This window comes from Diadema setosum, chromosome 15 (genome assembly GCF_964275005.1).
Source record: "Diadema setosum chromosome 15, eeDiaSeto1, whole genome shotgun sequence".
NCBI classification, from domain to species: domain Eukaryota; kingdom Metazoa; phylum Echinodermata; class Echinoidea; order Diadematoida; family Diadematidae; genus Diadema; species Diadema setosum.
In genome coordinates, this window is record NC_092699.1 from 30,469,403 (window position 1) to 30,495,216 (window position 25,814).

A 25,814-nucleotide genomic window follows, 5' to 3' on the forward strand; every position below is an offset into this window, starting at 1 on the left:
TAGGATTAAAGAATTGTAAAGCATAAAAAGAGTATGTTCAGGAAGATAAATTTTCATCTTTAAAAGAATACCTATATTTCTAGAAATACAGGTTGTAACATGACGTATGTGATCATTCCTTTCATCAATGAAAATGCCTAAAAACGTAATAGAACTTTTACGTTGAAGAAGCACATTATCAATCAATAATTCACAAAATCATCTGTGTGAATTTTCATATGCTTAAAATAAATATAATTTGTTTTATCAATACTAAGTGAAAATTTATTATTCTTAAACCAGTTTGATACATTTGGTAGCTCTGCATTAACTCTTTATGTGCCATGGTGGCAACCCCCTGTGTGGCACGTTATTCTGAGACACGAAGATAGTCATGCTTTGAGAAAAAATTCTGTGTTTCCAATTTGTATAACATCTTCAAATTTCTGTTAAGCTGGACATAATAGTGAGCAAAGTGTTAGAGGAATGCCAAACTTTGCTTCGATATACATTGTATGACAAATCTATATCAAAATTTCCTTTAAATGACCAGTTGCTACATTACTGTAAAGGCGTGACTTTTGCACATAAAACCATGACAGAAACTTAAAATATAAACGCAAATCTAGTTAGGAACACCGCTTGATAGTTAACCACCACATAGACTGCAAGCCCTAAGTGAGAGGAACAAAAGCGCCAGAAACGCTTTTATTGTACCGGGGGATTAGCGATTTATCGATCGGTTTCGGCGGCTTTGTTTGTTGAGCAGAATATGCGAAGTTGGCACGCCGTCGACTGAGTGGGACGTGCGAACGTGGCACATAAAGAGTTAAGTGTAGATACTAACGTTTTTATATCATCGTGGGAATTAAAGATATTGGTGTCATCGGCATATAATATAAATGATAATATAGACGACAAATTAACGATATCATTAATATAACAAAAAGAGAAGGGGGCCTAATATTGAGCCCTGGGACACACCACATTTTATCTGTAAAAAAAATTGACGACGTGTCATTATGTACAACTTATTGCTGTCTACATGATAAATAATCCCTTAACCACGAGAGTGCGACACCGCGAACACCGTCAAACTGTAACTTTTTAAGTAAGATATCATGTTGTAATGTGTCAAATGCCTTAGAAGGATAAATCCATAAAAACTCCTATAACATGTTTTTTTTTTGTTTGTTTGTTTTTTTAGATGCCATTGCGTTTGTAATTTTATCATACAACTGGACCAAAGCCAAATCTGTAGAATAATTCATTCGGAAACCATATTGATGTAAATTCAAAACTGTATGATTATGCAAAAAATCATAAAACCTATCATATATATTTTTTCAAGAATTTTGGAAATACTAGGAAGAATGGAAATTGGTCTGTAGTGTATTTTTCTTAAATACTGGGTTTACCTTTGCAATTTTTAAAGAATTGGGACATTTTCCAGACAATAATTACAATTATGGAAAGATTGAATATGTGATATAAATTGATATATGATTTGTTTAAGCACTAATGTGTTTATTCTATCACAACCAATTGCCTTGCTACAATTCAACTTTTTCGTAGTATGTTGATAATTTCTGTGGAATTTGTTGGGTTTAAAGATAACGATGAGGAAATAGGTTCTGGAAAAAAATTTCAAAAAAATTTTCATTTACATCATCAAATGTATTTGCCAGATTAGGACCAACTTTAACACAAAAAAAGAAAAGAATTTAATGTATCGGCTACATCTCCCTGATCAATACTACAAGCATTTAATTTAAGATTTTTTTTTATTTTTATTTTTTTTTTTTGGGGGGGGGGCAATTGTTCCATCTTCCCAACCAAATCATAATTCTCCATGTGGCCTTCATATTTGATTTAACTTGGTTCAACTTATCAGAATGATATACTTTTCGTGAATTCCTCATAACAGTTGTTAATCTATTTCGGTATATATATATATATATATATATATATATATGTATATATATATATATATATATATATATGTATGTATACATACATACATATACAAATTGCATGACTTAAACGAAATTGAGTGAAACATGAACAGTAAAAAGTTTGTCCAAAAACTAAATCTATTCATGCAAGTTCAAGTATTCAGATACATATATGTGACCCTGCACCTCAAAACAAACAAAAAGTCGCCAGATATGAATTTTTTGTTAACACCGTATTCTGAAAGAGCAGACTTTAAGCTTTAAAATGATGTATAACTTAAATCAAATGGACTCTCCTAACCTATCTAAATATTGGAAATAAAGCACAAACTCAGGAAAAGTTTGAACTGAGAAAAGAGGCTCTGAAGTACAGTGTCTATTCAAGCGCTTAATCTTTACCAAACCGTGCTGGCTGTGCGATGAATGGGACAAAAACAGGAAGTAAACCACCAGAGTAACAACAATGAAGGGATTATCAGATTAAACTGAAATTAAACATGCCTCATTAACACATTCTGTCCATAATTAGTGCCAACTTTCAAAGCAGTAGCACTATTCTTCCAAAAGTTATTAGAGTTGAAAGTGAAGAGTGTGGACAAGGTTTTTAAGAAATGAAAATGGGATTCTAAAGACACACCTAATCACACTATTCTACCAAAAATGTTCGAGATTAACTGCTTAAAAACACACTTTCTTGCCCGTTTTATGATACCAATTTTTAGCATAGTGTAAAAGAAGACTCGCTCTTTCAGAAAATATGAAAAAGTCAAGTTCGGCTAGGTTGACCCATTTCACTTGTTTTCAGTCCTCACGCAAAATCAGTGTGTGCGACTTTATGTTCGTTTTGAGGTGCACTGTCACATATGTATATCCTGCGTCAACAAATATTAGTTTATACATATATATATATATATATATATATATATATATACATATAATTTTTTCATAAATTCCACCAGAAATATCTAGACCCACTTGCCACATTAGTTTCCGTCTATCATGCCCCAGGCTCTGTCAATACACATTCAATTTTTTCAACGACATTTGTGATTTACGTCCATGCTATTCTCCTCTCGGGATCGTGTTTGAGACGAGCACCTTCGTGCCGAATAAACCACTGGAGATGCTTCACAAGAAATGAACAATTAAATTTTTTTTTCTATTTTATCAATACCATATTCCTATCAAATAGTCAAATCTTAGTCAAATATTAGGCCTGGCATTATTTCTACATAATATAATAAACTCTAACCTTTTTATTAAACCCATTTTTGGGGGACTTTATAACACAAAGAAACCCGTTCCCGTACAAAAAAAAAAAAAAAAAAAAAAAAAGGTTTCCGTACATCGGTTGTTCCCACGGGAACCTGGTATACAAGGTTCTCGTATAACATGTATAAGGAACGAGTTAATCTCACTTTAATGAACCACTTGTTTGCGTGCCAAAATGTAACAGGAACAAGTATCCGCTGTTCAAATCTATAATTCTACCTTAATGTTGGAAATGCCTACCACACACGGGGAGTGTTTTCAATTTCTCCTCAGTGCTAATATCGGCAGAACTTCGCTAACATGCAAAACGCTACAGAAATAAACAGAGTATCGCTTTTCACTTCTTTTTTCGCTGTATGCAGAAACGTACACGATGTCGTAAATCAGCGAATTTCACATGGTTTGCACCCCTCACCCCCTAAAAAAACAACAACCGCAAAAAGCACCAATAAATAAGTGAAAAGAAATTAAGGTACATTGTACTGTTTGCCAGTGGGAGCAGTTATTGAGAGAATGTTCAAGTTATCACATTTCATGCATAATGTGTACCGTGTCATAAAACATTCTAATAAAGATTTCTCAATAGAACCTAAAATACAAGGAGATATCACTATTTTTCTCAATAAACGATATCTGTAGACAGTTTAATCTAGAAGCAGATTTGCCATAATCATTGTTCTTATTTTGTTCATCTAAAAATAATACTTAACATTGATTATACTGCTTTTACATTTTAACGTCAGTTGTTTCTATCCCTAAAATAATTATATTCTAGAACTATTTTGAAGCACTAAAGCCAGGTTTTTGTCTTATCTGCAAATTAATGTCTTTAACAACGCATGATGCTCAATTATACGTCTCCCACCTCACAAAAAACAACAAACACGGATCTGTTTATGGCGTTATCGCAGATATGCTGAAGTACATTGCCTAATTAATATTCATTGAACAATTTCTGTAGATATAATTTCAGCTTCACACGAGAATTAGTGAGGTGGGGCTGATAAAGGGAAATTCCTCTAGAAAGTGTAAACTGAGAGTTATCATACAGGTGTGAACGCATCATTAGTATGAGAACTACGATGGCTTTTGAAAGACTCTGAGGGCAAAATAAGCAAGAAGGTAAAATGTCATCATTGCTACGCATAGGGCGCCATAGTACGCCCAGAGAGGTAAGGAGAAAGCCACTTGTCTGTTGAAGATCTCTAGGCCACTAACATGGGCGTAGTCGGGGTCACTTCGGCACTCTTGATAGCTGGTAGCAACGGTGGTGCTGCACCTGAAGCATTTCGAAATAACACAACAATGAATGAAGTGACTGAGGGTATCAAACATCAGAGTAAAGGTGAAGCATTACAATCAAATAAATTCACACATATTAAATTTACAGAACATATTCAATCAACACAGTGTTCCTACATTTTTATACATATTGTCATACACTCGGCAAAAAAGTATAAACATTTTTCAAGCTCATATTTATCATGGAATATTAGACTAAAATACTAATGTTTTATATACTAGGGAATCGAACTCGGGTGCTCTAGGTCGTGACTCGTGAGACAGATGCGCTACCGACTGAGCTAACTCTTTCTTGCAACGTCACCTAGAGGATTTTTTTTTCTTCGTAACAACGTAAGATTTCTAAATGCCATACTCTGTGGATACTTCCTTGAACGCTTCTAGATAACATCTTACATTGTCTAACTTTTCATCAGCTCAGCTTTGGCTTCGTGGAGAGGTGTATTACTCATAGCACATCCTGCAACTGTTGAAAGAAGCGCTGAAATAATACCATGTTTTTTATTTCATCTGGAAGGGCCAATACTGGCAATTGTCAAACAGGATTGAATTTCCTTCCTAATTTGTTAAAAGGAGTAAACCGAAACCATAAATAAAAACAATCAACAAGCAAATAAAAAATAAGTCAATCCCATCTTTTTTTTATTTGGTCAAACTACTTGAGATAAGTATTTGTAAATAAGTAATTCATAAGTTTGCTCATTTTTTGAGTGGTTCACAACATACAAGCTTGCTTTTTAGTGGACCTCTCAATTCTTTTTTTTTTCCTCAACTAAAGCATAACTTTGTACTTTTTTTTTTGCCAGTATGCATTCTTTTGTTTATCTGTATTATATATCTTTTGCAAAGTTGAATGTTTATGTTTATGTTTATGATGTAATTCCAAATTTATTATGCGTTATGTTTTGTTGAAAAGAAGAAGAATGAAAAATAAATGAATTGAATTGAATTGAATTGAATTGAACTATGCAGAGACAATAGTTTTATCCTTGGCTCTTGTATGTAACAAAGTACTCAAAAGTTAGTCCGAATTTTCTTCAAAGCAGACAACACATCCATAGAAACTTTCCAAAAATTGTGATGCAGGTTTGATTCACAAGAAAACTAAAAAATAATAATAATAAAAAAAAAAATATATATATATATATATATATATGTAAAGCAGTGTAAGAGATCCAGTATTTACTAGGGATGTGACTCCATATAATGTAACGAGCAACAAATGGAGCCGGGACTCGCAATGTTGGTTACTGATGTTCTTTTTTATTCGCAGGTTCTGCTCATAACAAGCCAAACAAGCCCCCCCCCCCCCCCTGCCGGAGACGAAGTTAGCTGACTCTCTCGACTCTGCATGCTTTACAATATCTCGATGCTTTCCGTTGTCAAAGTTGCCGATATGAAGTGAGGAGAGGAAAACTTTTCTATTTATTGGGTTTAGGACCCTTCCCAAAGATACATTTTAACTTTAACTGTTTAAATTCCAATCCACCGACGCACTCTCCTACGTCACTTTTACAGGTACTTCGTTTGGTTGGAGGGCTATGAGGTCTTAGCTTGACCCAAGGAGGGCAGAGAGTGGACATTATGCCCAAGTTTGGCAAGTAAAAGTGGAGAAAGTGACCGGAAGGACTGGACTTCCTGAATGAGGCAGGATGACTCATTTTCAAGAAAACTTGTTAATAGTTAATTGTTCTTTTAATTTTGATTCTCAGAAAACTTTCTTTCTTTTTGTTTTAGCAAAAATCACAATGTTACATTATTTGGCTCCCAGCCGAAGGGAAAATAGATAAAAGTTTTTTTTTTCTTTTTTTTTTATTCCGAATGTTTGTTCTTCCCAAGGTTCGTTGAAAAAAAAAAAATGAACCGATAAAAGGTCGTTATTTCGAAAGTCGTTCATCCAGAAATGACATAAGGTTAGTAGTTCCGAAGGTTCGTTGGTACGCACCTTTTCGTTTTTAGGATTAGCTAACAAACCTTAGGACTAATGAACCATATGTCATTTTCGAATAAACGAACCTTCGGAATAATCAACCTTAATTTCAACTTCACATTAACTAACTATGGAACCAACGAATTGTCGAATAGAAAAAACTTTTGGAATAACGAACCTTATTTCATTTTCGGATTTAAAGTGTTCGGATAATATCTAGGTAGATAGGGAAATTTTGTGTTTTGGAATGACAAAATTTATCCTTTTCATTTTTAGATTACCAAACCTTGGGAAGAATAATGAACAGCACCCAGCAAATAGCCCAAAACAACAACAACAACAACGAATGTCGTGAAGGATGATCAAATACAAGCCCTGCATCGACACACAACGAAAGGCATACATTTAAAAATATTAGTGCATGTCAGATTGGAGATGTACGCTCTTCCTAAACAATTACGTATCAGCTTACCTGATTGGCTGAGGTTCCAGGGCAAATACGACGAAAAGTGTGGCCCCGTACGAGTAAGATATTATGGAGAGATATCTTAGCCAAGAGACGTACATCGGGAATTGCGACACGTAGAAGCCGCCGAGTAGGAGCGAAGCCTGCATGCAAATGCTGCCACCAGCGATGGCAGCCTGTATAGAATTCGAGCAGGCGCCTATGAGCAGACCAAAAGCCTATGAAGAGATGAACAAACAATCCTGTTATTTATTACATTTTATATGAATATACAGAGCGTCTCCACTATTTCTTTGTTTTTTGCCTCCATACCTAGCTTATAGAGAGTTTGCTTTTAACTCATTTCTTTATTGATGCTTTTATCAAATTAGGATTTGTCTACTTCTCATTAAGTGTGTTTAATAAAAAATACCGTTCATTCCTTTTTCATTTTCATTTTCATTTTCAACTAATTATAGGTTTGAATAACATAGCAACAGTATTGGATATTTTGAAAAATCCTCTTGAGTATGTGGTAAATCCCTGACCGTGATAATGCGAATTTAGAATCTCCAGACTGATACAAATTTAGCAGTAGTCATTAAATTATGTAGCTGCACTAATCTGGTACACCCTTTTTTCTAATGTCAGACATTCGAATAACTATAATCTTGTTCATGGATAAAGAAAAGAAAAAATAATGCCGAGTACAGGTGATTTAAACAAGTACTTGCGCTGCCTGGTTATTAAGCAGCAGCGTCGCCTCGAAAGCGATGAAGACGCCCGGTGACCCGTGCAGTCCTGCCAGCCAGTACACTATGGACGTCGAGAAGAAAGGCAGCGTCAGTTTGAGCGGGAGTTCACTGAGGATCTTGGAGAAGAAGTAGCTGGAGAGACGGTAAGCTCCCGCCGAGCGCTCCCGGTTGATGATGGGTCGCTCCTGCGGAACTGAAATTTCAATCTCAGTTCAGTTTCAATTTCATTTTCAATTTCAGTTCGTTCTTATATTTCTCATTGAAAACATGCATCATCAGATCATGAGGCTAAACAGCTGCAAATAAAATGGAATGATATAATTATATACATGATATCAAGCATGGATGCACAATAATAATCATTGCCAACAACATTCGTGACGCGAGTCAACTAAACAACAACAACAAAACCCGAACAAACAAGCAAACAAACAGGGAGCAATTACAGGTTTTCAATATTGAGTCATCTATCTAACCACATCATGAAATCAATTTATACATTAAATCCATTTCATGGCTCTGCATTAAAAATGATTTATTCTGGAAAACTGTAATTAATCCCCTTAACAGAAAACTATCATCTAGAACTGATAGAACCTCTCGACACTCAAACGCTATTTTGACTATATATGTGATATATATATAAATATATACATCGTTGACATATCCTGACCTAAATCGTGGAAATCCAGCTTTGGACGGCAACTATTTAAAAAGTCTTTTTAGACATTCAACTCCTTAATATCCAAAAACGTGTTATTCGGATTGTTCGTCACCTTGAATTCCTTCCACAAATTAAGTCATATCAAAGATGTATATTTCGTAAAAGCAAAAATGTTTAAGTCACATACCAAAAAAAAAAAAAAATACAATGGAAACAAGCAATGAACTGCCTTATTTGTTATTTAGAATCAACTCAGTCACTTTTGACGTCACATCCATGATTTTTTTTTCTCGTGGCCAATGTATGTAATATTAAAAAGAAACACAATAAAACGCGTTTCGTTTTCGTATGAAATAACAACCATATGTTTGGATTTTGGGGCTACCATAGTTTTAACCAATGGCATACGATAGTCTGGCCTTCTGCATTAATCACAATCGTATTTTTTACTATTTTCAAAAACAAGATTTGCCTTGGATATGTTATCTGCTTTCACTCTATGACAATGGATTATCTTTGATCATGATGTGATCAGTTTGTCATTCAAATATCATTACATTATGTCTGCCAGGTGACACGACATTTGCTCCTGCGACAATTGCTCCGGTCTTATTTTCTCTACGGACTTAGGGTTAGGGTTAGGGTTGTGATAGGGTTTTAGGTTTAGTTTGATGTGAGAATTAGGATTAGGGTTAGGGTTATGTTTATGGGTTGAATTTACGTTTGGTTTAGCATGCAGATATATCATGGGAGTAATTGTCGCAGGAGCAAAAGTCATGGAACCGTCTGCCAACATCCACTTTTAAATACATGCAGAAAAATAATTGCAAACAAACACACAAACAAACAAAAATATGTCCCTAAAATGATTCTTCTTCTTTTTCTTTTGCTAATCTTTCTGATTTATCATACAATTATTACTTACACACTGTTATTGCTCCAAACAATGAATCGAACGACCAGTACACGATCAGGAAGAAAATCTAGAAAAGAGAGGGACAATTTGAAGTTGAACTGGTTATAGGAGAACAATATGGGAAGATGATCCTGATCCTCCATGTGTGTGTGTGTGTGTGTGTGTGTGTGTGTGTGTGTGTGGTACACTCGCGCGTATGGTAGCTATTAGTATATGGACACTGTCATAAGAGCATTCACTTTTATGATCCCCTTCTCGGAAACATTTATATCATTATTATCAGGATTATCGTAATAATCGATATTTTTAGAAGTTCCTATGATATGGAGGTATTCTCATATTCTTTGTGAGCTCCATCGTGGTGACATTTATTATGAGCTCCCTTGTTGAGACCTCAATTATGAGCGTCCTCGTGGAGCCATCTATTATGAGCTCCCTCGTGGAGACTTTATATTTCATAATAATGTTAGTAATAATGTTTGATTTGGTTATGATTTGATGTCAGCATTGTTTAGGACAAATTATTTTGATAGTGTCCTATTTCCTTTTTTAAACACTGTACAACAAAAAATAGGAAAGGTGTATTTCTTCCTGGATTAGATTAGAGTTTGCTATGGTCTTGTATCGTTCACAGTACTTTTTTGGAAATTCAGAGCCCTTTTAAAAGAAGTATACAAAGTCATTTCGACTTGTGTTGATGTATGGTACCCGAAACATCACCTATGTGGCTGAATGAAACAAGTGCCATGTATCTTATATATTTTCTCCACTTTTCTTCACATTACTTGGATACGCCCACGGAATCAAGATCGCGATTCTTACAGTGATATCACCCTCTATTATGATCAACAAAAAACACTGAAATAAACATTTTTGTGGACTGGGCATAACTTGCCGTTTTCCATGTTACTTTGACGAAAGACATGCAAGTCATGTAGTGTCGAGGGCCGCACAAAGGGTTTATCGAAGCTTTACAAACTTATCACATGAATCTCCGAGTTTCCTCAGATATATTGCAGTTTTTCATTATCAAAACCTTCCTCCTTTCAATGAATTCATTTGTAGCAGACGTAACATTAACATGATGTGAGGTTTTTATAAAGATTATCTAAATGGGTATTATTTTCACCTCCGGTTCTTGCTCTATTTGTTCTATTTCCTATCCTTTTCTTCTCCTTGCTTGATTTCATTCTCCTAATCCTTCATATACTCACTGTCAATATCAATTTTCATTGTCGGCAGAGTCAGTATTTTTGTGCAAGTTGCGTGCAAACCCCCGCGATGAAACTTTCTGGTTACTATAGTAACAGGCATTGACTGAGGTCGTCGAATTCAGCGACAGTATAACTTTATAGCACGAAGTGTAACATAGTTATTTTCGCAACAAACCCAACAACAAAAACCCCACATCTAAATTGAGTCTTGTGGTTGCCAATTCATAAGACCCTTCCCCCCACCCCCATGAGGGGATCCCTGTCACCCCCATAAGGAGCTCATTTCCGCGTTTAACAGCAAAATATGCTTTAGCAGCTGCCACCCGTGGAGAAACGTGTTTCGTTCAGGTCTGATTCCGATTGCCTTTACCCCTGTCTCAACGACTTCTAACCATCCTTCCGTCATTGTTCATAAACAGAATTTAAGGGCTAAGCACACTTTCGATCACATTTGTCATTATTTTGGAAGGAACCATTGGATTTATGCTAGATAATCTTTTCCGGCTATCCAGGATTATTCGCCTAGTTTGGTTGAAATGCCCGAGCGCATGCGTCGTAGCACACGCACAAATCGAATTGCATAACCATGACAATCACCCGAGATGCAGCAACTGCCGTGGCGATGAACCCTTTTAGGATATGCATAAATGTGCTCATGTATCTATACGCAGTGCGACTAGGGAAAGAAGACTTTAGAAATGTTAGATTTTAGTATTAGACATGACCTGCATATTAAAGACAAAATGTAATATGATACCTCTTAGGCAATGATAAGAGGAATAAACCTTCCTTGGTGTATAGGATATATAATGGTCCTTTGAAGCTTTTACAGCTGTATTAATATAGATTATTATCAACATCATAACTAATATTATTTTCCTGTCAGAATGCTCGATAATTTCCTGTGTTCCAGACCAATTGCCCAGAACTGACTTTCTTTGCCATCGAAAAGTTGGATTCTGGTTTGCATCTTCGTATCATGTATTTCCTCAATTTTTTGAGTGCTGAGATCTCTGAAATTTTTGCGAGGTCCAATGGAAATTGATTTTACAAACCCATTGCATGTAAAAAAGAGTATTTGTTTTTTATCAGTAAGCAAAGATGTAGTTGAATTTCGTAATTTTGTATTCATGTGGCAATAGAATAAAATTGTAAATTGAAGGGCATTGACTTTTATCCTGATTTTTCCTATAGCAAGCGGAAGACTTCCAAAAAAAAACTAGAGATTGTAATTTGTCATTACTGACAAATTAAGGTGATCCGATTTTTTTTTTTCAATGATTCGAGTCCTGATCGCAATACGCATGACCATACAGGTTTCATCTGTGTTTAGAGACATTGGCCGTGTGATGTTTGGATTCTCATTTAGAAAAGGGAGTCATATCTGCCATCCTTGGTACTAAATTCTGTATACACTAGATAACGAAGATACAGCAACAAATACATACGAACTTTGACCCACCTTTACACTCCCAAAATGGCACCTGAGGAAAAAGTGGTTAATTTGTGAAATGATTCTTGCGACATCGTCTATAAGTGTGCAAAATATGGGAAAGATAGGACAGGTATTCACCAAGATACAAGATGAAACAGTTATGACCTTTGACCCTTATTTACATACCCAAGATGGAGTCTGATCAAGAAGTCATTATTTTATGAAATAATGTAGGTGACATGAACTAAACATGTGCAAAATATGGTGGTGATAGAGCATGTTTTTCTTCAGTTTTTGCAAAGAAAGTTGCGCAAAGAAAGAAATATTTCAATACATCGTTGATGAGCTTTAATTTCAACCAGGTATTTTGACGTGATATCGACATCGTGTGAAAAACAAAGGGCACTTATATGATAGCACAAAGTTTCAGCTACAACATATTAAAATCTAGGAGAAATTCACTGAAGCATGAGATAGTACTTGATAAAGATAGTCATGTCAATTTTCACATCTAGAAAAACTCCCTCCCATAGAGATAACACGTAATAGCGAAGATTGAGAAAGAAGAACATATGACATTTGACCCCACTTTGCACAACCAAGATGGCATCTGAGCAATTAGTGGTTATTTTGTGAAATGATCCTTGTAACATGTTCTTAACGTGTGCAAAATATGAGAAAGATAGGACATATATTTACTAAGATACAGGATGAAACATTTATGACCTTTGACCCTAATTTACATACCCAAGATGGCGTCTGATCAAGTAGTTGTTATTTCGTGAAATAATGTTCGTGACATGAACTAAACATATGCAAAATATGGTGGTGATAGGGTATGTTTTTCTTGAGTTATTGCACAGAAAGTTGGAGAAAGAAAGAAATATTTCAGTACATCGAAGATAAGCTTTAATTTCAACCAAGTTTTTTCACGTGATCCCGACAACGTATGAAAAAACAAAGGGCACATTCACGATAGCCCTACGTCTCAGCTACAACATATTAAAATCTTAGAGAAATTCACCGAAGCATAAGTGAGCTAGTGCTCGATAAAGATAGTCATGTCAATTTTAATTTCCATAAAAATTGCACTCCCATAGAGATTACACGTAAACTGGTCAATTTTGACAAGGTTACATTCAATCCATTTTTTCGAGATGATGTCGTCATCTAATCAAAATTGTGTTATACATTTATGAAAGAACAGTTCATAAGCTACAACATATTGAAATCTGGGTGAAAATTGGCAAAGGATAAGTGAGATACGCTCGAGTAAACTTGAAATTTGATGACGTCATTTTGAAAATTTACTTTTTTTACTTTATTAAGAAATTTGATATCTTTTAATCATTTTGTCAGCATAGCCAGCTCATGAAATGACATGTACAACTCATCAGCTTTCAGAATATGTAAAGAAAATGGGGGGTCACCGTCCATCCTGACGAGTAAAATCGGATTTAAAATTGGCGGTTTTTTTGCATAGTTGCACTGTATATCGCCATTGACGCGCGCGCGGAATTTCAACTTTGACGGGCCCGTATGACGTCATATTGAGTCGGATTGACTTGAAACTTGGTAGAAATATTCCCTGACATTTCAGGCATCTGATCCGTGTAAAAAAACGGGAAATGTCTATTGCATATGAGCTGTGCGTGCGTATATGTGCGCGCGCGTACGCGTCCTTCCGATTTTTTCAACTTTTCAAAAAATGTTCCAAATGGTCTGAAACGTGTGCAAAAAGATTTTGAGCTCGATTGGAGCATACAAATATTTCAACGCGCGCGTACGCGCACGTTTTAATAATAAATATGAATTTTGATAATAACAGTAGAATGCGCTTGACTTGAAATATATGTGACGTAAATTTCATTGAAAATTTGCATTCCATTAATGAGATATGAATGAAAATGTGTTTTCATATAATGACGTCATCGTGACGTCACGGTCGACTGATCACTATGATACATTAGATCTGTCATCTTTGTGACATGATACATACATGGTATGATTTTGAAATTGATAGGCAGAGGACTTTCTGAGCTAACCTCTGCACAACTTTTGAGGAGAAATAAAGAAACAAAGAAGAAGAAAGAATCAGTACAGATACAGAAGGTGATCCGAGAGGATACTCGGATCACCTAACTATGGCACATGTTTGAGATTTGATTGCGATTGAATACTCACCAAACCAGTCATATCACGTATCCTCTCCTCTGCGTGCTCGACCCGGAAGTAGAATGCCCCAACAAAGAGACCCAACACCAAATGTCTCACAAGCGCCACACGCGACAAGATGATCGATCGGTACTGTTTGAAGTTTCGATCGGAGAGCGTAGAGAGCTGGTGCCAGAAGCTGGTTGGCCACTTGTCGGCCGTCACACCTATCTCCATGGACTCTGATTGGCGGATGCCTACAATTGAGTATCGAGTAGATAGGGGTCGCCGCATGGGGGAGACATTGCCGTCGGAAGAAGAATGAAGAAGGATCTGCCTCGAGGGCGTGTCCAAACCAGTAACTGGTAGCGCCAAGGTGATGCTTTTCCGAGAAGCTTGTAGTCCGTCAACGGACAAGGCTGGTGATAAACGTCATGTTAAAATCTTAACATTATCGGGCAAAATTCAATTTCAATAGACTTTCATTTTTATCCAACAAAAAGGTAAAATAGAAATACAAGTATATATATATATATATATATATATATATATATATATATATATATATATATATTATATACATATTGTTATTTAACTTGACGAAAAATATCATGATCCGATATCACATTACCTGAGTGTAAAGGTCATAAAAGTAATGACGTGTTGTAGGAAATAGGGCTTGAGATAGATGTAATAACGACCTTTGGACGAGAAGAACGGATAGAGGCCGCAGTAGATGCAGAGAGTTTTTAGTGTTGTGTATGCGCGCGCATATGTGTGTGTGTGTGTGTGTGTGTGCGTGTGTGTGTGTGTGTGTTGGCCGTGCGTGTTAAGGGGTCCAATAGTAAGACACAAAGGGAAAACACAATGTGAAGTGGTAACACATTGGCCTACACTTTGTGCATTTCATAACATTAATGCTTATTGTTATGTGCGACAACCTTGATTTTTACATACTTGTTGCAACGCAAAATCTTCCTTATAATCACTATAATTACCCAATAGATTCTGAATTACGCTTGGTTTCAAAATTCATTTTCATTTCTACCTGTGGGACAAAGAAGACACCGAAATTCTACACGCAGATATCTTTAACAAATTGAATATCAGAACATCCACACCTTCCAATCCTCAAATTCTTACCGAGGTTAAAGTGAGCGCCTGAATTATTGTGGTCCACTCTAGAGACCTCCTCACTAATGGTACGAACTGTGACGTCAGAGTCTTGCCCGAACCACTCCCACATTTGTGATCGCCCGGCGCGGAGAAGACAGTCTCTTTCTTCGTCGGTGCCTTTAATTTTGTCGACTCCACAGGCGATGTGATGGTAGAGGAAAGAAAGCATACCGATTTGATTTAACAAAGGTAACTTAAATCAAATACTGTACACGATTTAAATTTAGTTCCTCGACTATATTATTTTGAAAGCGCAAAAGACGCGTAGACCTACCCTGAACATCCGCGTGCGTGTTATCCATGTCAGCATGTGCGTTTATCATTGGTCGTCTCATGTCTGTTTGCGTACGCCATGTACGACGCGTATTTATGTAGAAAGAATTTGCATAATCCGTTTAATATTTCGACCACCGAGTTTGAACACTAATATGATAGAATTACATAGAGCGTACTAAAACGGCTTATCGAGACATGTCTCCCATTTACTGTTCTCCTGTACTATTGCTCTGTACCAACTTCAAACTCTTGGACACGTTTTAATAGACGCGGGGAGAACTCACCAAAGAGGATACTGAAAAACGACCAATGTTTCGACCGATGAAAATCGGAACAAGTCGATCTTCTGTTTTTTTTTTTTTTTTTTGGTTTTGTTTTGTTGTTTTTGTTTGTTTGTTTGTTTGTTTGTTTGTGTGGGTTTTTTTTTTTTTTTTTTGGGGGGGGGCATTGTTATCGAAGATAGATAACAAACTAATTCATCGGATCCAAGGAAGGATTATTGACTTGATGAATCAACTCACTGATGAAGTCAGCCGGGTTGTAATGGGTTAAACATCGCATTCCTAGGCGCGAAAAGTAGTCTACAGTGTTTTCAGCTGGACCACAGTAGACAGCCTGTGTGCAATTGAGAAAAGTGAATTAAAGTGAAAACATATAGCCCTCGTATGGCTGCCGAACGGTCGATTTTTTTGCTCTAAAACAATACACGACTGCATGAGAAATGTGTGAGGTAACACTGTGACAACAAGATTTAACAACTGTTTATAGAGCAAGGTACTTATTTTTCTGAAGGATGCTTGCAGAACCATGATATTGTGTAGATTGTAATTCCAGACCAGTTTAAAATTCTTATGGAATGAAAGAACATAATTTGACAGACACAATAGTAATTATGCGATCAAAATTTGGAAAAGAAAAGCTGTAAAATTGTGGGGCTTGAAGGGGCATTCCAGACGAATTTCATAATGTCATATCACGTAATACATGAATCGACAGCTCCTTGCGTAGATTTGTGGAATTCATTGTGGTCATTGAGCAGAGAAATCAATAATCTCAAAATCTTAAACAAATTATTGCACTGAATAATCTTGATGACATGGAAGGCTCACACATTTCAGAAATGTAGCAGTGTAATTCCATTACATACAACTTGCTTAACACCTGTGTAGAATCTATGCATGCCTTTTTCTTTCCTTCTGCTTCCTTGTGATGAGCCCTCAAACTCATGCATTTTTTTTTGAGACCTCCATGTCATCATCCTTGTTCATTGCAATTTGTTATAAATTTGTATTTTCATCTGTATCTTCAACTCTGTTCAGAATTTGGGACCTTCGCTTAACAAGTTCGCTTTTAAATAGGTTCCATCATATTTCTTTAGCGTTACACATAGAGCCAAACATACGAAAATTGACCGCTATGTTTTATATGTTTACATTAATTTACTGTGCATCCAAGCCGGATATTATGATACACTTCATTTTGTTATATTTGATGCACATTCCTTCACTGAGAAATATGAAAATAAATTGAATTGAATTGAAATGAATTGAATTGAAATTTTGAAAATACTCTTATTCCTCATCCCAATCACCATAGATTCCGAAACCCTGTACTAAGTTCAACTAATTCATAGTTGTTCAAATGTAGAAGTCTGAAAATCATCCGGAGGTCTCCCTTAAGTAACTTTTACAGAACATTCATGAACAGGCCATATGAATATGCACGTAACCATTATAGTGAGTAGCTGATGTAATCGCCGCACGGCATGCCTTATAGTTTGTACACGAAATCTGAAAATTTCCAAGTATTGTTATCGTCGTTGTTGTTCGAATGCAATGATTGTCCAGATCAATTTTGAATCCTAAAATAATTACCAGACTGATTATTATTTTGAAGCTTTCCAGCTATGAATACTGTTATATTTTTTTTCATATAATGTTTCTTGTACACAAGATATGCCATAAATGTTGTTTTTATGTTTGTTTTTTACACGAGATCATATGGACAATTTAAAAGTTGATAACATCATCACCTCATTCATTTGTTCATTTACATCAAGTGTTTGAGAACCGTTTTGCAAAACTTACGAAATCCTTAAATTGTCATAATGTTCTTCCTTTGAAGATGATTTTGCCAACATAGTCAATATAATGCAAGAAAATTGTTTGTCTTTTTTTTTTGTCAATCAAGTTCTAACTAGTTTAGGCATGTCCTTTGGTATGGCGCTCAGGGCGAAAGCTGTTAGTAATGCTGAGGTACACGTATGATTGGGCAGAATTATGTAGCCACAACGTCTAAGCATCATCATGGGACCCACATCAATATACGAAAAGAAACCCCACCTCTCCGTCGGTCAGGAGAAGCAAGTCGTCGAAAGTTAAGAAAGTCTGACTTGACGGCTGGTGAACCGAGGCTACGACCACCTTTCCGTACTTCCGCGCGTATTTCTTCAGCATGACGATTAGTTCGCTTGCGGCGTTTGAGTCTAGACCCGACGTTGGTTCCTACATAGAATCAATGAAGTCACCATCTTTTTAAAGGAAACCAAAACCCAAAGTGAAATGTGGATTGAGTGAAAGCAGCAACATTAGTAGAACACATCAGTGAAAGTTTGAGGAAATCGCACAATCGATGCAAAAGTTATGAATTGTTAAAGTTTTGGTGTTGGACCGCTGGATGAGGAGACTACTAGAGGTTATGGCGTCATGTGTGGACAACTATAAAGAAAATATAAAGGGAATTCAACAGAAAATCACTTTTTTAGCATAGTGAAAGAGTACTTGACTAACTGCTTTCAGAACACATGGCGCCATAACCTCAAGTAGTCTTCTCATCCAGTGGTTCCAACACCAAAACTTAAAAAATCATAACTTCTGCGTCGATTGGCCGATTTTCCTCAAACTTTCACTGATGTTCTACTCATGTTGCTGCTTTCACTCAATCCACATTTCTCTTTGGGTTTTGGTCTCCTTTTATAGAATAGCAATATCATCGGCAATGATGACAAAACACTTACTGTAATGATTGACAATACAAACGACCAAAATCTTGAACAGTGATTACGCCTCTATTATGTCATCCTTGACTCCCTTGTCAGTGCCTCTATAGCACCGGTTCTATACACAAATAGCTGTCTGCGGTATATAAACGGAAAGAGCTGTAATCTTCTGTTGGCTAAGGCTCGAAATTATTTGACACAATTCTCACGAGAGGTATTAGATTTTTCCTCAAGAGTGTATCATATTTACATGTTCAGTGGGCATTTTCACTGAGGAAACGAAACCCAACAAACTTTTATAAGCCTTACTCATTGCGAGAAATATTCAGGAGAGACTACAGACCACTTGGCTTCACACGACACCACCTGGAAGTGATATGTGCTTGGATGGCACCTCTCTGCTTAAGGAAAGAAATCTTGAAACTTTATCTGAAGAGGAACTGAGTAGGTTTACGTTAAAGGCCACTCTACATTCAAGTGACCTTAAGCAAATAACGCAAAGTGAAACTACAGTGTGGCCGCATTTCATCTGTTTAAAGGCATGGATTCGGAATATTTCAAAACATGTCGCCTTTAACTACTAAATACAAGCTGCAACTCTCGTTTAAGGTTGTAATAGAATTTAGGCATTTGTTTTGTTTTGTTTCTTTGGTCGAAATATTTGATATCATAAACCCACCCCTTTCAAAAGTCATCATCGCCAACCAGCTGCAAATCTACAATTTGATTTCACGGACACAAATTCTTCTCAATTAAGTCATGTCAAAAAGCAGAAGACATAGTGAAAGCGTGTAAGTAAGCAAGTGTAAGAATTTTAAGGCTGTAATAACATCACCTTATCTAATTGTGTGATTACGACCGACGGTCCTGTTTCTCATTCTTATCCTTATTCTTATTATCTTGATAAAAATCAATGTTTGTTTGTTTTTTGTTTTTTTAATCAAAGTCTACTTCCTCTTTAAACTGGAATAACAGAAAAGGAATATGACAAATAGATACACTTAACTTCCTGTTTCTTGGGCAGGTGTTGATATTTCTTTCAATTAATTGTCACTCTTCAAAAATCATTTTCCGTTTTAGATGCAGTAGTAAAGACAGTTGCGTTGTATGATTATATACTAATACCTGATTCTCTTTCAAATATTGACGTTAGCTGTTATAGGGTGATTAAATAAGTACGACAAAAGGACAAACTTAATTGGATGATCTTACGTCCAGCAAAAGCATCGTTGGATCAGTCAAGAGCTCGCATGCAATGGTGGCCCTCTTTTTCTCTCCTCCTGATAACCCTCTGGCTAGGGAATTACCGATTTCTGTAAATTTTATGAAATGGGGACAATACAAATATCAAAGCTCCTTTGTTTAAAACTGATGGACACAGATTATAAACGAGAAAACATATACGGATTAAACAAAATACACATAAGTATTAAAAAGATATGATGTAAGACAAAATTTGAAATTGTGACGACTTTAAGGGTTTCACAATATTCTGTAAACTGAGCAGCCTAACGAAAAGTTTGTAAAATCATACGGCTACCATCAATTTTTTTTTCTGAAAATAGATTGCACCATGGTATAAAACCCTTGTTTTATTCTGGCATGACTGTCTAGAAATGAGTACGATAAATGTTTGTACTCACAGATATTTCATATTTTTGGTATTGGATATAGCATAAATAAAGGGAACATCATTATTTTCTTGGATACAATGTTTAAAAAAAAATAATTCCATCGTCAGACTGTCAGGTAGACCAATATGAAAGTATTCCAATGATAGGTATCTCGCTTGTGTATAATGAAAATAAGGAATATTCTTAGAGTTGTGATCAAAACATCACATATTATTTTCTTATCAATCCCCTTATTTCAAATATTTCAGGATGGAGTTCGCGCTTTTGGAGATCAAACTGAACCAATACTGCCTTCTTACTCGTATTCAAGCACTTCCGGAGCCCAAGAGAGGTGACGATGTTTGAAACACGGTCTATTTTTTCTTCCATTGTCATCTTCTGGGACAGTCGTAGCTGCGCTGTGAACTAGACAACAAAGTTAGATAACACATGGGGCGCCAAGTGTCGCATGGTCTATTTCGTTACGAAATCAGTCGTTTCTTAGCGAAATAGACCGCGCCACACTAACTTGGCGCCCCATGGATATAAGACAAAAGTCAAGAAAAATTACAGCATCATGCATTATCAGAGTAGATCAGAAGCATTCCTCTAGAGTGTCCCCCCCCCCCAAAAAAAAGTATATATATATATATATATATATATATATATATATATACTTTAAAATAGCCCTCCACATATTGAATTCTTGAATGATGTTTATACATGATGGTTAGTTGAATATGTCTCTTTTATAACAATACACAGCACGAAAAAAAAAAAAATCCGAAAACATTTCATTCTTGGGTGTGCACTGTCCTCTTTTGTAAAGAACCCTAAACGTTAGGTGCACAAGAATTCACTATTCAATAGTTGCCTGGTTGCGTAGTATAACTGTAGCTGAAAGTGCCCCACAAGAAGATGGTATAGAGTTTTGGGAAAAGAAATATGAGATAACTGGTTTGGAGTTCAGTAAAAAATGATGCATAAGGATGGAGATATGGCAATGAAATTCACCTCCCAGAACGCGTCTCTCTCTCTCTTTCTCTCTCTCTCTCTCTCTCTATCTATTTTTTAAAAAATAATTCTTTATTCGAATTTCGTTAAGTTTCATATCACAGAAGAAGAAACTTTCACAGCAACAAAAACAAAACATTATACAAAGACATTATACTCAAACATTGTACAAAATAACGTCAATCTTACACTATATAAGGACAAAATGCAGTAACACCAACATTGCGCAAACTAAATGTCAAACTTACATTGTAACTCTTTTAAAGGACAAGTTCACCTTAATAGACATGTGGGTTGAGTGAATGCAGCAATATTAGAAGAGCACATCACTGAGAGTTTGAAGAAAATCGGACAATCCGTTCAAAAGTTGTGAATTTTTAAAGTTTCTGCTCAGTCACGGCTGGATGAGAAGACTACTATAGTTTGTGATGTCACATGAGTACAACGATATAAAGAAAGTATAAAGAAAATTCAACATATTTTCACTTTTCTCGCATAACAAAATAACACTCGACTTCTCTCTTTCAGAAGGCAAGGGGAAAATATTTCCCTTAACATACGTCAGTAACGAGTCGAAGAAAATGTGCACTTTATTCAAAAAACAATGTTTTGTGAAATTCTCCTTTTATCTTCCTTATACCGTTGTACGCAAGTGACATCATACACTGTAGTAGTCTCCTCATTCAGCAGTGATTGCGCAGATGCTTTAAAAATTTATAACTTCTGAACGGATTGTCGGATTTTCCCCAAAACTTTCACTGATGTGTTCTACTGATATTGTTGCATTCACTCAATACATAATCTTTATATGAAGGTGGGCTTGTCCTTTAACCAAAGAAACGAAATCCGCTTTTTGTTTTTTAAAGACATAAAATCCGCTTTTTGTTTTTTAAAGACATATTCTATCTATTTCTCTCACTATTTCTCTCACGCATCTATCTATTTCTATCTATTTCTCTCACGCACACACACACACACACACACACACACACACCACCACCGCCATCAGCACAATGCACTTTCGCTTCACCCAAAGTTGATAGCCAATTCCTGCGAAACCTAATTTTCACGTCTTTTATGACAAAGGGCGGTATTCACCTTTAAGCATTGAACATTTTTTTTTTTTTTACTTTTGGTGTCATGCAATATGAAAGAAGAGACTTACAATGTACATCTATCCATACCTATAAAATATTTTTCGAAGTCTAGATCTTTTTTATGTTTATTTTTAGGGTCATTTCAAAAGTTTATCCTTTTGTTTGGGACACCCTGTATAGTATCACAGATTTCTAAAACGCACAGTTGCTTTGAGAGGTTCCATCCTACACGGCGGCTAAGCCTGTATGTTATCAATCACAATTTACTGCAACCTGTTGTCGGATATTGTATGAATCACAACTGAAACACATTCAAGTTTGAAGTTACAGGAAGAGGGGAAAAAAGAGGAGAAATGTGGAAAAATAGTTGTCACAATGCAAAGTCTTACCATCGATTGCTCCCCCTTAATAAATATTCAGACTCCCTAACGCCCCGGTTAGGATTGAAGCAAAACAAGTAGATTAAATTTGACATCGAACATAAAAACACTTGAAAAAGGGAAAAAATGAATGCTTGAGCAGTTTCTGCACTTTGGTATCATCATTATCATCGTAACCTTTGCCGCTTTTTTTTTTATCAAACTCGAGAAGGAAAGAACTTGCATCATTTTTTTTTTTCATTTTTTTTCCACTTTTTTTTTGGGGGGGGGGGGGGTTACCCACCATGAGTGTCTCCCTCAACGTCAGCTGATCGAACAGTAGGTCTTCCTGGAGTACAAAGCTCACGCGCCGTCTTAGGGTCTTGTCCATGGTGCGGCCCTCGAGCAGCACGAGACCCGTCTGTTTGCCCTGCTGTCTCCCGGCAAGAGCCGTCAGCAGCACGGTCTTTCCAGCACCTGATAAACGTGCGAGTATTATAGAGAGGCAGATCGTCTTGCCCACGATAGAATTCCCCGTCATTTTCCTCCCTCGCCCCTCCCCGTATTTATTCAACCATTCATGGCTTCTTCTTTTTTTAAGTTTTGTATTAAAATGGCTTAGGCATATATACAAGACCCGGGTCCACTGTCAAGATCGTTTCGTGCAAAACGAATGACAGGTTAAAACACGACGTATATATGAGTTAAAGAATAACTGTTTAACGTTAAACACAGCACAAAGTACACATACAAACATAACCTGTATTAAATTATAAACGATATCACTACAAAAATAACAATTAAAATCATTGTGAATTTCAGTTGCGCGTTTTCTAAAAGATTATATTATACCCAACTGCGTATAGCCAAAAAAGCACACACAAAATGAATAATGATAATAATCCTACATTGTTCACTACTTGACCCAAAGACCCAAGACCGGATAAGATAGATAGATAGAGAGATATTGGTTTATTTCATCAAATGGAAAATACATAGCAGCCCAGAGGCTGAATTGCGTGTTCTTGATGTAAATAATATACAAATGAATCAAAACAATACGATACAATAATTATTCAAATTAAACAGTCTATCCAAAAAATTGAGAATTATCACATCTTTACATATGCGACAATTCTCTTTCATAATAGAGTGTTTCATCAACAACTAATTAGACATAAATAATTACAGCAGACAATAAAAACATTTGATTTAGAGTATCATATTTAGAGTATAATACATATATACAATGTATACATAACATACATGTGCCACATTGACAATAATAATAATAACTCTTACCAAATACTCAAACACTACATAAAGTAACATAATATCTACCTTTTACTTTACTCTCAGGTAACAATTGGTAACATTTTTACAAAAAAAAAAAAAGAGAAAAAAACAATAAACTATACAAATCCCCCAGACAAAAATTTTATATCAACTGCTCAAAAATATTGGGGGAGTCAGCCAAATCAGCTATCATTTTCACTATACAGTAACAAAAAACAAAAACAAAACAAATCCTATGATAACCACATACATCAAAACTCAGTGATACTCAAACTCTTAGAGAGCCGGATCTATCCCTAAAACTGTTATTATGCTTTATACCTCCCATGAAGTAATAATTCATGGAAAAACAAAAAATTTTTCTTATTATTATGTTGAATTGTACAGAGGTAAACATAATATCAGTGTGCACGAAGCTGCAGATTGTATTTCAAAATGATATGCAACAATTTTGGGGAGCAATGCAGTATATCCTATGCAGCCAACCATGCACATGGTTTAATCATCTCGGTTGTTCTTTCCTGACTGATACGATACAATAACGTGTATAGGTCTATAATCGTTTGCCGTTATTCAGCGGGTTCTGAATTAGTCCTCGTCCTTTAAACCAGTAAAAGTAGAACACACCAAACTTTAATAGTTCAAGAGGGTGTTGTACTTCACCAGACCAGGAAGGTCCTCGAACAGAGAGCAGACAGTTACCATGGTTACAGAACATCACCAACTGTATCAGTGAGTTGTTCGTCCGCTCCCATCCCCGCATCTTTTCCTTTCAGTTATGTTACACAGTCATTAACAATTTCCATAATATACGCTTCCAGGGCTAAAACACACAGCCTCCTCGCACGCCCGTGACGACAGTCATCTATAAAGGGATAGTATAGTTTTGGTTGAGACCTTATTTCAGGTTTCTAACATTATTTTTTTTTTGAGAGAGAGATGATGAGAAACATCTTATGAAATATGAAAGAGCATGTAATTCTATGAGGAACTTAACGTTTATTTGATGAAAATTAGTTTTGAAATGGCTGAGATATCCAAAAAAGAGTGATTATAATAAAGTGTGGGACCCACACTTTATTGCGATGGCTTTGTTTTACTTTGTTTTTGGATGCTTCAGTTATTCCAGATCCGATTTTCATCAAATAAACTTTGAATTCCTCTTAAAATGGTATGCTCTGTACTATATCATATTTTTTTTTTCTTGGTATCTCGCAAAAAGTTAAAAACCCAATTCTCATCTTCATCATTACTGTACAAGTCCACCTGCATAGACTTGTGGATTGAGTGAATGCAGCAATATTTGTAGAACAAATCAGTGAAAGTTTTGGGAAAATCGGACAATCCAATCCGTTCAAAGTTATGATTTTTGATTTTTTTTTTTTTAAATATCGATCTTGCACAGTCACTGCTTGGTGAGAAGACTATACTAGAGTGTATGATGTCACATGCGGTAGGACGATATAAGGAAAATATAAAGAGAATTTCACAAAATTTCACTTTTCGAATAAGTTGCACATTTCCTCGACTCGTCACTGACGTATGTTTAGGGTAATATAAGTTTTCCAAGTCAATTTCATACTTTTGTCACTCAAATTCATTAATGTGCATTCAAATTCACGCAGCGCGCGCACGCGAAAATATTTGGGCATTCAAATTTAGAATCCGAGCAATCAATATCATTTATGGGCGTTCTATTTCGTTTTCGTGAAATCAAATTCACGATTGGGCATTCAATTTCAAAATGCGAGCACCGACTTTCCTACTCGTGCATTCAAATTCATGCGATAGTCACATGATAGTCCCAATGAGCTTGTTTGGAGCGTTCAACTTCATTTTTAGGCGATCAAGTTCCTACCTCGTGCATTCAATTTAATGAGGAAAATTGAGTAAACTTTTTAGAAAGGAAAAGGGGCCAACACAACCAATGAAGGCTCGCATATAGTGTAATTATGATTGTTTAC

The 25,814-nt window shown here is 35.9% G+C and overlaps 1 protein-coding gene across 1 annotated transcript in view; it reads right to left on the bottom strand.

Moving 5' to 3' along the window:
* Positions 1 to 4,283: 4,283 nt before the first annotated feature.
* Positions 4,284 to 25,814, bottom strand: part of LOC140238666 (uncharacterized) — a 29,014-nt gene continuing 7,483 nt past the window's right edge. Inside the window, exons 2-10 of the mRNA XM_072318566.1 lie at positions 22,859 to 23,031; positions 20,405 to 20,510; positions 19,684 to 19,784; positions 17,816 to 17,977; positions 15,995 to 16,088; positions 14,052 to 14,440; positions 7,614 to 7,823; positions 6,911 to 7,122; positions 4,284 to 4,485 (exon numbers count right to left, since the gene is read on the bottom strand). Of these exons, the coding sequence (XP_072174667.1) occupies positions 4,284 to 4,485; positions 6,911 to 7,122; positions 7,614 to 7,823; positions 14,052 to 14,440; positions 15,995 to 16,088; positions 17,816 to 17,977; positions 19,684 to 19,784; positions 20,405 to 20,510; positions 22,859 to 23,031 (1,649 nt within the window). The remainder of the gene's footprint in view (positions 4,486 to 6,910; positions 7,123 to 7,613; positions 7,824 to 14,051; positions 14,441 to 15,994; positions 16,089 to 17,815; positions 17,978 to 19,683; positions 19,785 to 20,404; positions 20,511 to 22,858; positions 23,032 to 25,814) is intronic.